We start from the raw sequence: 15,111 nt of genomic DNA, 5'->3' as shown, positions 1-15,111 counted from the left end.
ACATCACTGACAAAAAAATCTTTTTCAAATTTATAAGTAACTTCTCAAGAATATTTTCTTACACGTCTTCCACTCGAACTCGTTGATAGTCAGAAAAAATGGCTCCTACAGAGACACCTTCCACTTCTTCCTTGTCCTTAGGGGAAAAAAAAGAAAGGCATAGTAGTGTTACAAATACGTTAATGCACATACTCATCGGCAGACTGGAGATTCAGAAATACATAGTACTTCACTTTGAAAACCAACCAGAAAGGGTGGATCCTTTTCTCAGTACCTAGTATTTAAAAAAAAAAAACAAAAAAATTGAGTAGTCTGCAAGGTAGATCTGCTCCATGGATACTACACCAACCTCAGAGGGAGCAGTACTCTGCTACCTTAGTACCACTACTCTACAAAGGAAATATCCAGTGTATCTGCAAAGCAACAGGCCCTACCCTGCAACCCTGTTCCTGAAACTCCTACCACCATTCAGTGTAGCTGCTCTGGTTCCATTATGCCTGGTACCCTCCATTCCAACAGCAGAAAGGCAGGATTTGCCATTTTGCCCCTCAGAGCACAAATGAAGGCTTATTATGTTCCTCCCTCCTACAATCTATGTTGGGATGTTTTTCACCACCGAGGAAGTCTCTGAGGATTCCTAATGATTTTTCTCTACTTTAAATTCTTTGCTCTTCTCCCACACAAGGTCCTATGCCACAACAATGAATCTCAGCAACCTGGGAAAAACTATACAGCCAGTTATTACTTTACTTAAAACAGGTCTCTGTCACCCTAAGGAAGATCATTCCATTGACAAACAAATCTTATCAAGATACAGTGGTCACCATTAAACAGTATTTTCCAATGTTTATGACAGAGTGGAGTGTGCGATGATGATGTTTTTTCCATACACAGAACAGTAGGTATCTGTGGTAACTGTGAGCAACTGTTGACTTTGATAGCTTCTGTTATCAAACAGATTTTCTGGGTTGTTTTCCCATATGATCATTGTTTCTGTTTTTAATTACTTAAGCTGATATTCTTTTCTTTGCAAATATAGTAGAAAATATTACATTTTAAAATGAATGTACTTTTAAAATGATTCATGGGAAGCATCTGTTTTTTGTTTTTTTTTTATCTTGAGTTCAAATCAGAACCAATTTACTGGAACAGAAGTAGCATTCTTCTTCCTAAATTTGCACCCAGTAAAACTGACTTGAGCTGAATTAGTTTTCCTGCCATGGCTGATCATGGCTTTAAGGTGTAACTTCTCCTCTGAGGTTGTTGTGCCTTGTACCAATACTGTGAAGTCTGCAGCAAGGCTTTCTCACAAAAAACTTTCATCTATATACATATCCATATATGTATCTCAGAATGAAATTGGTCTTTTTTTTTGTCATGACATTCAATTGCAAACTCAGTCAGTTCCTTATCAGTAATTACCCCCCAAGTCACCTGCTTCATAACTATTTTTAGATAACAATTCCGTTTTATTCCTGTGCTGCATTATCCTTTCCTTCGTGTATTATTTTATACTTCTTTACATTAATTCTCATCTCATACCAGTCCAACCAAATTCCCAAGTTGTTCATATCCAACTGTATTTTTGATTGAAAATCCTCTCTATTTGTCATAACTCCTAGCTGTATCATCTGCAAATTTGATCACTGTTGAATTTACATTCTCCTTCAGGTCATTAATGAATGTTGAATAATACTGATCTCAATACCAAGCTCTATATGGGATTCCTCTTGATGCCTCTGCACATTCTGAAGTAATACTATTGATAATAAGTTATGATATCTTATCTGTCAGCAGTTCATTATCCATTGATATTATTATCAAGACAATACTCCTCCTGCTTCTCTTTGAGATTCCTGTACAATACTAAGTCAAGGGACGTTTAAAAATACAGATAAATTACATCCACTGCACTTCCCTTGACCACCCAGTCCATTACTATATTTAAAAAGAAAAAGAGTAATCAAGCTAAGATCAAGCCAAGCAGAATTGTCTCTGAATAGAATTCTTTACAAAATTTTCCATGGAGCCTTCTTGGGTCTATTTAAGTGTATACTATACATTTGAAAGCTTTTCTCAGATATTTCTTTGTTCTGTTTGTCTTTGACATGTGAGATACATGTACTGCTATTAGTAATACTAGTACCACTTATATATTGGGTTGCCAGGAGTCCAGTGTTGGACCGGAATACCCAGTCGAAAAGGGACCCTGGTGGCTCCAGTCGGCACTGCCAACCGGGCTGTAAAAAGTAAAGTCGGCGCTGCAGTGGGGGCCGCAGCTAAGGCAGGCTCCCTGCCTGCCCTAGCGCCACGTGGCTCCTGGAAGCAGCCGCCAGGTCCCTGCAGCCCCTAGGTGCATAGGTAGCCAGGGAGGCTCCGCGCGCTGCCCCCGCCCCGAGAGCCAGCTCTGCAGCTCACATTGGCGGGAACCGTGACCATTGGCTGGGAGCCGCGGTAAGCACTGCCAGGACGCCCCACGCCCTCCTGCACCCCAACCCCCTGCCTCACCCCCAGAGTCCCTCCCACACCCAAACTCCCTCCTGGAGCCCGCACCCCCCCAACACCCTGCCCCAGTCCCCTCCTGCACCCCAAATCCTTCATCCCCAGAGCCCACCCCCCCAAGCTGAAGCCCGTACTCCAGTCCTCTTCCCCAGCCAGGAGCCCTCTCCTAATTTCTGGCCCCACCTGGAGCCCGCACCACCTGTCCAGATCCCATACCCCCACTACCCGAACCCCTTGCCCCATCCCAGTAACCTCTCCTGCATCCCAATCCCCTCATCTCTGGCCCCACCCTGGAGCCCGCACCCAGAGCCAGGGCCCTCAGCCCCCTTCCACACTCCAACCCCCTGTCCCAGCCCAGTGTAAGTGAGTGAGGATGGGGGAGAGCAAGCGATGGAGGGATGGAGCGAGCGGGGTGGGATCTCAGGAAGGGGTGGAGTGTTCGGTTTTGTGCGATTAGAAAGTTGGCAATCCAATTTATATAGCACAGTCAGGTTCAAAGCACTTTATAAAACAATATAATTATCCCCATACCAAATTTGTTAGGTACAGCAGCTAAGTATTATTCTGTATATTTGCACTTTATGTAAATAGTATATGCTTCGCATTAGCATTACTTAGTTATAAAATAGGCTACACCATGGAATAATGTATTGCAGTTTAAGTATATTAATGCACTTCTCAAAAGATTTAAGTTCACTTAGCCTTCATGCTTGTGCCTTATACACATCCACGGAGTATTAATAGATCAGTGACCTATTGAACAAAATGTGAATGATGCCACTATAATTCATGTAGCTCATTACCACATTTACAACCAGATTTTCTGTTTATCCATGTGCCATTATAAAAATCATTGTATGTTGTGAAGTGAGAGTTTTCCACTTTCATTAATATTCTTAAAGTTTTCAGTGACCATTTCTAAGAGTACCATGTTTTTAACTGAAAACACCTGAGTGAATTGTTCCATCTGAAACTCCAAAAATAAAAATATTTACAATAAACTAAGGCTTTGCAATCACATTTTAGGCATTAGGTCTAGAAAGCAAAGAAAATATCAGTGTTGTGTATCCAAAGTATGACTTCTAACTGTTAATTATTAGCACTATGAATGAATGAATGACACACTATCATCCTCATTCTAATTACTGTGTATTTCTACTTCTGACCCAGCCACTGAGATGTACTTAGACATGACTTACTCTCTACAATATGGCAAAACTGCACAACAACATGCTATTGACTTTATATTCTGGCTGAATTTATTCTTGGCTCGTCACCGTTTTGTTTCACCTTTTTCAGTTTTTCTGGAATTACAGTATATAGTGCCAATGAAGGCATAAAATATAAGCAAGTACACTGTATAAACAAATATTCATCCTAAATTCCTATTTCATGATTCTCACTAGTCTATTATTTCCAAAGTATAGTAGATACAGTGGACTTGATCTAGATATCCAGCTACATTGGTGGCATCTCTGCTTATATGAAATATTATCCAACAGCAGCAATGCTTTTCCCCAGTAACAGTCATGTATTACTCTGGCTGCTGAAATTGCAGTATGTGACATCATATGCTAATAAAAAAAAATAATGTAGTGCACTACAAGACGTGGCATAAAATGGATACTAAATACAGGATTCCATCAAAAAGTACAGTGAATAAGGACAATTTAAGAAGAGTTTATCAAGAAGTTAATTAGTTAGTAACTATCTACTCACAGCCTAGCTTCCTTCCTTCATATTTTAGGTACCTGAATTTCCAGAACTTGAGATTTTCAGGTATAGAACCTTTACAGTTCTCCTGTATCACTTCACATCAGGAGATTTATTCTCAACTGTCTTCCAAAACACTTAATACCATCTCAAGAATGAACATTTTATTTCCATGTTTGCCATTCTCCAACATATTGTTCTGTATGGAACTACACAGTAGCATATATTTCCCTTAATCCAATACAGCAGACTACTAGTAATGGAAACATTTAAGCAGTTACTAGTGCTTTATAGAATAATAAATTAATCAGGTTGCTAATGTATACATTTGGGATTATTGATGATAAAAGTTTCAAGGTAACCACATTTCTATACCATTACCATTATTAGAAGTAGTACAGTATTACCGTAACATCTAGGAGTACTAGTCATGGATCAGGACCCCCTTGTGCTAGGCACTGTATAAACACAGAACCAAAAGATAGTCCCTACTCCAAAGATCTTACAATCTAAGTGTACGACAAGAAATGAAGACAGATAGACTGGGAAGCATAAAGAAACAATAAAACAACCAGTGGCAACTCTGAAAAGTGCCAGATCCACAGGATTAAGAAAGATAAAACTAGAGGAAACTTAACAGGAGCCAAAACTATTTATCTGCTTTAAAAAAAAAAAAAAAAAGGCAGACACCAATAAACAGACAGCTGAAAAAATGGCTGCTTTAGGGCTGGAGCTGTTTGTCTTTGCCAGACTAAAAGGGCCAGTCCCATAAAAGCATGAGAAAGGCGAAAAAGTTACCATACAATGATAACCCTACACTACGAAGCCCCTCTAGGAAGCAGGCAATCACCAAGAAAATATCTGTGAAAATAGCTGTTGTACATGAACTCTACACCATGCATCCGAATTGAGAAACTCTGAAAGGTACGCTGACAGACTATTATGTCAGACACTGCCACTAGTTAACATGTATACATATGTTAGACACACAGGAATTGTATAATATAGTGTTAGCATATAAAGATACATACTCATAGCCACTTTAACAGTGTGAGGAATTATAAGGCTGTCAGAAAAGGTGCTGGAAATAAACCAGGAATATACGACCTGCTTGGTCAGACATGGGACTGAGTCTGAAAACACAAATATTATCAATAGAAGAGATCAAGAAAAGTTTACTCAACTTTAAAGTTCAGATATTATTAGAAAAATTACTACAATTGCTTTTCCCTCAACAAATCAAAACCCTATGTGTGTTCAAAGTTGTATCTGCTCACTACAGTGATTCCTGAAAAACAACTTAGCTAAGAGAAAGTGAACTGATCTCATGTAACATCAACAGAATTGTTAACTATGTTAAAGGCAGTGGTATTGCATAAATGTGAATGAGGGCAAATTTGGGGCCATAAGATCTTTTACTAGTGATGATGCATGAACCAGAAAAAGCACAGATTTACTTTCAGATCTCAGATTTGCAGTTATAAAAATCCTAAGATCTTTTTACTTGTAAGCAGAGAAAATTAAAAATATTAATTTAAGACCCACAGTGCCATATTTACCTGGTCAATTGTCAGAGAACATCACTTTAAGAGTCTCTAAGAAGCAGCGTGGATTTGATTTAAATCAAATTGATTTAATCATGGATTTCTACATAAAAGTGCATTCATGTTGGTTGTTATAACCTTAATACATATTCTTCAAAATTCAGATAGATGTAGGTTTCATTTTTAAAGTGATTTATTTTGAACACTTTTCAGATTAGTTTTACAGCTATATCAGAAAACGAATGATTGTTTGGTTATTTCATTTGCCAAAGATAATTGAAGCAGATATTTATGAAGTCATTGGGAGGTGAACTATCTCCAATTCAACAGGTTAATCATTAATATTGAGAGGATTTTCTTGCCATGCTGTATTAGGAGGAGAACATCACCAGACAGATATTTAAATTGTTTTATTTAACTAAAACAACAATGTTATGTATTCTGGATTTTTTTCTTCAACAGCAAACATAATATTTTAACAAAACAAGCATATGAATTTTTGAATTTAGTTAAACATTCAAGTTTTTTTTAAATCAGGTTTGTTTTTGTTAAAATTGGTTTGAACTAAAATAGTTAAATGAAATATTTAAAAAAAAAACAACAGTGAGGGTGTCAGCCCTCCAAACATCACTCTTAGAATCTTACTGGTTCATCCCTTCCTCTGGGAACATTAACAAGTGGGGGAAAGAAAGAATGTCTTCTTCCACCTGCAGCTAGGCAGGAGACTATGCCCATTCTTCTCATAAAAGGCCTTGCCATGTGATCCTCTTCACAGACTTCAGATTAAGCAACTGCAACCCACTCTTCTGGTAGCTGAAAGTGAAGGCCACATAAGCACTCCTGTTTGTACAGCATTCAGCAGGCCTTCTCCAAAGCCAAGCAGGTTTGTGTGTATATCAACTACTGATAATACACATAATAGTGGCTACTCATTCAATTCCAGACCCAATTCAAAGTCCTTTAATTGATCACAACCCCCTTTTGACTGCTGGGGGCAGAGGTCCCTAAGATATGGAACTTATTGATAGAGAAGAGAATGAATGTGGCCATTATCAGATCAGAATGCAATGGACATGCTAAAAATAAGTGACTTACATATATTGTATTCCCAATCGATCAGTGTGAAGTAGGCAGGAAATTAAACTGCATTATGAATCAAATTTTCTGCTGGCCTAACTCCACTGTAGTCAATAAAATTTGGCTCTATTTTTCTGGTTGAATTTTACAACTGTCCATGCATGTGTAATTTGAGTCACTCAGATTTTCTTCAGTTTCACAGCATCCCCAAAATGGTCCTTCACAGGAGCTGCATGTGCATCTTGTAGAGCAAATCTAGCTGTGAAGCTGCCAATGTGAGAGGAGATTAGCACCTTCAACAAATATGCTGATAACTAATGACAGTTGGTGGGTAATCTGACTTTATCTACAGTCCCATCTGCATGACTTACTCATAAAGGACCAAGGTCCTGATCCTACCTGGTGTGGAGCATCCACTGAAGTCAAAAGGAACAGCAGATGCCCAGCATTACTCAGAATCAAGTCCTACAATCATTTCTCCTATTATGAATGATTCTTACATCACTGTGAGAGTTTATTACATTACTTTGCTATTTTTGTTTTATGTATTGTGCAAATGCAGAATCTACTGTTGTCATTTGTTGTTGACTAGTCAATTAGAATTTAGATTAAGTTCCATCTTGCATCCTTCCCCATGATAAAATATACTGAAGAGCAATAATTTTATCCAGCAGGCAATTTTACAGCACCAATCATTTTTCCTCAACAAACTGTAATTAAATATGGATATTATTAATGGTATAATTTTTCTTACTAATATGAAACACAGAAGATGTACAGAAAATGTAATAAATATTAACAATTCCATGCCTTTTGTGGGCCTACTTTTTCTTATCTTATAGTAGAGAACAGATGAAGTATGAGGGATATCTAAAACAACAACAAAAAAAACCCAAAGTTCAAAAGAAAATTAAAATTGGTTCTAGTTATAATTGAAATACTGACTACTGCTTGGATCTGCAATGCTATTATTCCATATTCCCCTAGCAGCACTGAAACTGAAGCTAAATCAAAACTTAAAGACATGATAGGAATCAGAAAAAGAACTACACTTCTTCTTTGCGTATGTGCAGCATGCCTCAGGTGGCATGTGACATGCATTGATCACCGAATTTGGTCCGCTGATTGGATCATTAGCTTCCCCAGCTTGGGCAAGGTACTGACGGGGAGTGCGACGTGAATGCTAATCCATGCCCCCAGAACCACACTCAGGAGTCTGATCTCCCATTCAAATACACAATAACATCACTATTCAAGACAAAGTCTATCTATCTAACTTGTTGGTTTGCAAATTATTCTGTCTAATTGATTGGCCCTTAGAACACTGGCTGGTAGTATGTCAATAGATGGCTGGTCACAGGGTTGACTTCTCTCCTTGTTTCCAGCTGCCTCTATAGACCTCTGGGCTCTTCGCTGTAAAGAAGAGCCTGTAAAAGCAGTTGAGCATGAGAAGGAGCTAGCCTAGCTACTTGTACTAAGGGCTGCTTCTACAGAGGAGGAGTTGTAGTCACCCAGATACCTGATTTATCAGTGGGAAAGGAATGTCCATGGGAAAAAGAAATGATGCAACCAGTAACTATATCTAGGGTAACAGAGAGACAAGAGGGAAAGGTGACTGAGTAGCATGTCAAGGGGAGCCAAATAACAGGTAAGTGCAAAGGAAGTAGGATGACCAGATAGCAAGTATGAAAAACCGGGACAGGGTGTGGGGGGTAATAGGTGCCTATGTAAGAAAAAGCCCCAAATATCAGGACTGTCCCTATAAAATCAGGACATATGGTCACCCTAAGAGGAAGACAAGGACCTAGCAACAGGAAGGCAGTAGAAATGAAGAAAAGAAGAACATGCTACACTGAATAGCAAAAATACAAAATATGAGTATTTTCTTTCAAAAAAAACAAACACATATCACGTTAAAGACAGCTAAAAATTCAAATCCTTTCCTAACATTACTTTTCTATGGAAGCAATTACTGTAACTGCCACAGAGATGTTCTGCATCCCTGCAAATATGAATGGCAGGAAAAATGATCTACCCTGTGTTCCACACTATGAAATACTTTGAGAATACCTGGATGTACATACTTTGCAGGCAACCAACACTGTAGTTTCTAGGCACTGAACAAAACCAGAAGTCAATTCATTCAATATGGTTCATTTTTGGTGTGTAATGGAGCACATCCGAGAGGAGGATTGGGCCCTAAATGTAATCACCTAAAAAAGACCACGTTATGATGATATAAAACAACCGAGTTTCAACTTCAAATAGAAGTAGTAGAGATAATCCCATTCCTTTTGTTTGTTTTTCAAACATAATTTTGATTGAATGAATTTCTAATGTGTATTAAAGCAGATCTGATCACAGGCTGGAAGGGCATGAATGAAGAAACACACAGATGTTTCAATTACTTAGCAGAACAGTAAAATTTTCCTCATTAAGTGATTAGTTGAAGATGTCCAATAATATAGCTTTACATTCTGAAAATTAAAGCAAGGTCTAACCAGACCTTTACTTTTAAGGATTCCAGTAGTGCACTAATTAATTGACTCTTAAGGAGTATTCTATGCATTAGTGGGTTTGCAAGTTAGATGCAGCATCCACTATTTTACATGTTTTGAAGAATACAAATGTACATGAACACTAGAATGCATAGCTTTATCAGTGCCAACTGAAGGCTTGATCCTGCAACATCCTGAGCTCTCTGCCTCGTTTAATCAAAGCAGTGAGGCACCTGCTAATTTTAAGCATTGAAGTAGTCCTTTTGACTTCAGTTAAATTTTGACAGAGCAAGACCAGAGTGCTGAACATCTTGCAAGATTGTGCCCTATGTTAAAAAACTATTCTGTCACACTATAAACAACACCAGCTTTAATTTACACACCACATGCCCATCACCAGTCTTCTAGATACTTCAAATCCAACTCAGATCAGATATAATTACTTTTACCACATTAGAAGGCATTTCAGTATTTTTTGTTGGAGTTGAATTCCTCTGCAGTACCATTGTTAATTTATATTATGCAGTAAATAATGCTAAATTTTCTTACACTCCCTAGGAAATTATGATGATCACTATCCCTGCCTGATCTAATGAAGAGACAGCTTATAAATGTTCATCATGTCTGTAACAAACATAACCAACTACTGGTAACGCAACCAGAAATTGAAACACTGTCCTCAGTTGTAGTATTATACTGCATCCATTGCTAGCAGGCTGAGTTACAAAATTAGTCCTACATATAAATTATAGGTCTCACAATCAGGTGTTTCAAAAGAACAGGTGAAAAGTAAATTATTTGACATTCACAGATTTATAGATTCCAAGGTCAGAAGGGACCATTTTGATCATCTACTGTGACCGCTGGTATAACATAGGACATAAAACTTCCCCAAAATAATTCCTAGAGTATACTTCTTAGAAAAACATCTTATCTTGATTTAAAAATGATCAGTGATGGAGTATCCACCGTGACCCTTGGTAAGTTGTTGGATGACATGATGCTGCACAGATGAAAAATTTATGTTTTGTGTGTGTGTGTGTGTGTGTATGTGTGTGTGTGTGTGCGCGTGTGCGTACGTATATATGTGTGTGTATATATATATATAAACAAGGGGGTCGATTGTTTGTTTGAAAGAAGTCTTTACCACAGTGAAATAAAAAAGCTTGTTAACTTCCTTCTTTTCAGGAAAAAAAAAGTTTCTTCTGCTGAATCAAAGAATTGTTTTTCACCTAAGAGGTTTTTCCAGTAAAGAGACTTCATAAAATAACTTTTTGATATGTCACCAATTGCAAAGACAAAGTTGAACTTTTGGGAATACAATTTAGTCATGCAAGTAGTTTCTATGGTCATTAGCAACACTGGATTTCCTTTCTTAAATCTTTGAATTTTACCCTTTGGCAAATACCAATCAGGCCCAAACTGGTAGAAGCGAATTCTTAGAACATTATGTTATATGGAAAGTAAATAGATGATTAAAGCTTTAAACTACTGAGGTTTAAGGAGCTAGACTCAAAAATTTTACTTTTATTTATTTGAAAGAGGTTTCTCAAGGGATTTTTTGTTGTTGGTTTTAATGTTTTACTGAGTATCAGCAATATAAAGCATTTTAGAAACTCACAAAGGCTGACACCCAGAGCTGTCTGATTAAGTAGAGAGCTTGACACAATCAGCACCAAAGAAAAGGAGGACTTCATAGAATACCACGGTTGGAAGGGATCTCAGGAGGTCATCTAGTCCAACCCCCTGCTCAAAGCAGGACGAATCCCCAATTTTTGCCCCAAATCCCAAATGGCCCCCTCAAGGACTGAACTCACAACCCTGGGTTTAGCAGGCCAATGCTCAAACCACTGAGCTATCCCTCCACCCACTTGTGGCACCTTAGAGACTAACAAATTTATTTGAGCACTAGGTTTCATGAGCTACAGCTCACTTCATCGGATGCATTCAATCTCAGCACTGTGACTGATAAAATCATTATGATAATCCTTTATGTGCTGTTTTACAGTACCAAAAGAAAAACACTGTGCGTAGATACATTACCTTGTGCAGTGACTAAATTACAATGAAATTCTATACAGAGACAACATGGGTGTGTTAATATCTTTTATTGGACCAACTTCTGTTGGTCAGAGACAAACTTTTGAACCTATATCATTTGTGAATTTCTATAGTTACTCAAAATCTGAATATTTTTCAGTTTGAGGATTGTATCTGTTTTACAACACAATAAAGTTACACACACTGCAACCAATACGGTATGAAATACAACAGCCCTTTATTATACTTTTTCAAGAATGTTTTTTTTTCTTGCTAATAAGGTAAAGTGACATTTTCAGGGCTTTTACAGAAAAATTCAAAGGATTATGTAACTAACTAGTATAATCTTTATCTACAGAAATAAATAGTGTTCAAAAGTGTTCAGCTATAACAGCTGCCTTGACAGCAGCATCCAAAAGTGTTTCCAATATGCATTTTCTCAACTCCCATGGAAAATTCCCATTTAATTTGCCATAAGAACATTTACAATATTTTATATCCATATCCTCAACATGGGATGCACGTTCGCATATTTCGGAAAACAGAGACTCATAATATTTAAGACCGTGTAAGCACTGTGGTATGAACATTACACTAATATTTTTCCTTAACTTTTCAGTTCTATGTCTCCAGGGGAATAGCTGCACTCTCAACGACATTTAATTAAAAAAAAAAACTACATCACCTTTCATGGTATATATGAATACGGGGCATTAACAATGTTGTCTCAAAAACAAACTTATTTCCTTACCTATAATATCATCCATCACATGGGTCTCCACACTCTTTCATATTACTACCTCTTTCCCTTTCCTTACCAAAACAAATAATACATAGTTCACGTATGATGAACTGACGGATCAGTATTTCCTGCAGTGGTATGTGTGACACTAAATTCTTTCCTTACTGATAACCTTTATACGTTTGTTTCCATATAATGTATAAATGCAGATGATATTTTTATGTATGCGAACATATAATACATTTTTGAATATAACTGCACCATTCCAGCACAGTTACAATCAGCAGAGATGCTCAAAGTGAAGACACACTCAATTTAAAAGAGAAGTGGCTAGTAAAATAATAGTCTCTGTAATAAGCCTTCAACTTTAGTCTCCACTCTCATACATTCACCCTATACCCCGGGATTAAAATGGTTTAGGTGTGTGAACCTTTAGGGTACATTTCAAGACCCATTTATTCAGAGTTTTGAGAAATCTAATCCTGTGCTCCCAACCACTGTATAGTACTTTTTTCTCTCTCTGAATAATAACCCTTTTGTGAAAAGGAAAAGTATGTTACATCATGTATTGTTATGAAACTCCTTTAATACCTAAGCACAACAGTTGGAACTAAGGCCCGAGTGCCACTCTTAAACATGTCAGTTATCTCTGTCCTGAAAGTGATAACAAAAGAGCAGGATAGCTACATGCCAGTCATTAAATGAAAATAAAAGCCATATTAAACCAATTTAAATGGTAGTATAGAGTATATACAGATTATACTATTTCCTAGAATATTTTCCTTTGATGAAACACAATAAATATTTAATGACATTTATTTAAACATTACTATTTGAATGGGCAGTCCTTAATGTGATATTTTGTAGCTGGGGGGAGTGGTCATCTCAAGATTAGGCTTCAGGAATTTTGTGAAATCTTACACTGCCAATATTCATGATTTATTCATTCTGCAGCTAAAGAGAGAATGTCAACTTCTACAAAAAAAAGAAAAGGAGTACTTGTGGCACCTTAGAGACTAACAAATTTATTAGAGCATATGCTCTAATAAATTTGTTAGTCTCTAAGGTGCCACAAGTACTCCTTTTCTTTTTGCAGATACAGACTAACACGGCTGCTACTCTGAAACCTGTCAACTTCTACAGTTATCCATGTGGTATCTTCCAAGAGCACTAAAACAAATCACAGTTAGGTTTTTAGTGTCTGTTAGGCCTAGTAAAGTCACTGTTACAACACAGTGCTTATAAAGACCTCAGTTCAGAAAAACACTTGTTTATGCTTTCTTGAACTGGCATGTGCTTCAGTGCTTTCCGGACTCAAGGCTTAAGGGCTCTAAATTTAAACAACAAAATTATTTTTTTTAAAAAAGGGGGATGAGGGGAATACAGGGATAAAGGTAAACTATGTTTTGTGTTAACTTTCATACACTGATCTATATTTGGTCTTAATTTACCCTCCTACTTAATTTACCTCAATCTTGCAGACCACTTAGCACATGCTTAACTTTAAGCATAGGCAAAGTCCCACCCACTAGTAAAAGGGCTCTGCTGGACTGAGTCCCTGGCATTGAGAGTAATTTAGCAGCCAAGGAAGCAAACCTGTGAAAGCTTTGAAAAAAGGTTTTTAAATTCTCTGTTTATATAACAAAGTAAGAAGGAATAGAAAAAAATATATACAAAACAATAGGGGGAAAGTTTTGATTTCTTTATGTTAGTTTTTCTAGAAGATGGTTAAAATTCCAACTGTTTTCCCATCCCATGATAATTTTTGAGTTTTAAAAACATTTCCCATTCCTTATTGGGATGAACCAGAGACGTTTCTAAATTGTTTGCAAAAAAGCAGAGAACAAGAGAGAGCAAAATTCCATTCTGGACCAGAAAAACCTTCCATACAAAAGATTTGTGAAGCCTGACATTTTCACATAAAAAGTTTCAGTTTCAACAAATATGCATTTTCCAGTGAAAAAAAACATTTTGTTGAAAAGTTCCAAACCAGCTCTACTCATGACCTATTTTGCCAATACAGTGGTACACTAATGCTCTGTTATTGTAATAATTCTGTTTCCTCTTTAGAAAACTTGCACAGTGCGCAAAACACTTATTCCCACTGTGATATACCACTTCACAGCATACTTATCTCCAGAGTAGACAGTACACCCAGAAAGGCAGACATGCTTACGTATCTAGAATGCTAATTAATGCACTTAATCTTTAGTGAAATGTTTAAAAAAGTATTTTTCCCATTAAAATTATCAATGTCTGACAGTTTTTAAAAATCACACACATCACTGGTCTTAAAAAAAAATCTATCAAACAAACATGATGTAAAAGTCTCAGCAATGGCTCTACTTTAGCTGTACACAAAGGTAAGTATTATTAGCTTTATTTTTCACTGTCGATGAAATGAGTATATTATTAGAGTTCCCATAATAACCGTTAAGATATTCCCAAAGCTTTTAATTCATGAACAAAGGATAATCACCCTAGAGACTTAATGCTAGATTAACATGTAGACCTCAACAATTACAATTTTTAATAAGATGTACAAATCATGTTTCAAGTTACATAGATTTTAAATTATATTATTTTAAAATAGTTTAATAAATATTAATTTAAAGGTATTGTGATTCATGTATCATAAATAAATTTTAACTCTAAATATCTTCTGGTAGAAAATAGTATAAAAATTATTAAACAATTGCTCTAAAGGCCTCAAATCATAAATGTCAAGACAATTCCTTATCCAGTTGTTAAAGTAGTTATATCACACACACACGTAATGCTGACACACTGGTTCACAGTTGATGTATTACTTTTACATTTCAGTTTATATTTTACATTTTGTATGTTGTGATTTCAATTTTCACATTTCTTTTTATTTCAGCCACAGATATTCATTTAAGGGTGGTGAATAGTAGTGGTGGGAAATCTCCACATATACTGCACTCTGGCACACCATACTGATGAAAGTATCAATCAAAACATTCTCTTTAAAACA

General features: G+C 36.7%; 1 protein-coding gene across 7 annotated transcripts in view; it reads right to left on the bottom strand.

Annotated features, from left to right (window-relative positions):
* Positions 1 to 15,111, bottom strand: part of DPH6 (diphthamine biosynthesis 6) — a 376,392-nt gene that overhangs the window by 266,811 nt on the left and 94,470 nt on the right. For all 7 annotated transcript variants that reach the window (XM_048854100.2, XM_048854094.2, XM_048854095.2 and 4 more), the window contains one exon: positions 63 to 136. In XM_048854100.2, coding sequence (XP_048710057.1) covers positions 63 to 136 — 74 coding nt within the window. The remainder of the gene's footprint in view (positions 1 to 62; positions 137 to 15,111) is intronic.

The sequence above is a fragment of the Caretta caretta genome, chromosome 6 (genome assembly GCF_965140235.1).
Source record: "Caretta caretta isolate rCarCar2 chromosome 6, rCarCar1.hap1, whole genome shotgun sequence".
Taxonomy (NCBI): Eukaryota; Metazoa; Chordata; order Testudines; family Cheloniidae; genus Caretta; species Caretta caretta.
Note: the sequence above shows the minus strand (reverse complement) of the source record. Positions and strands in the feature narration are given on the sequence as shown.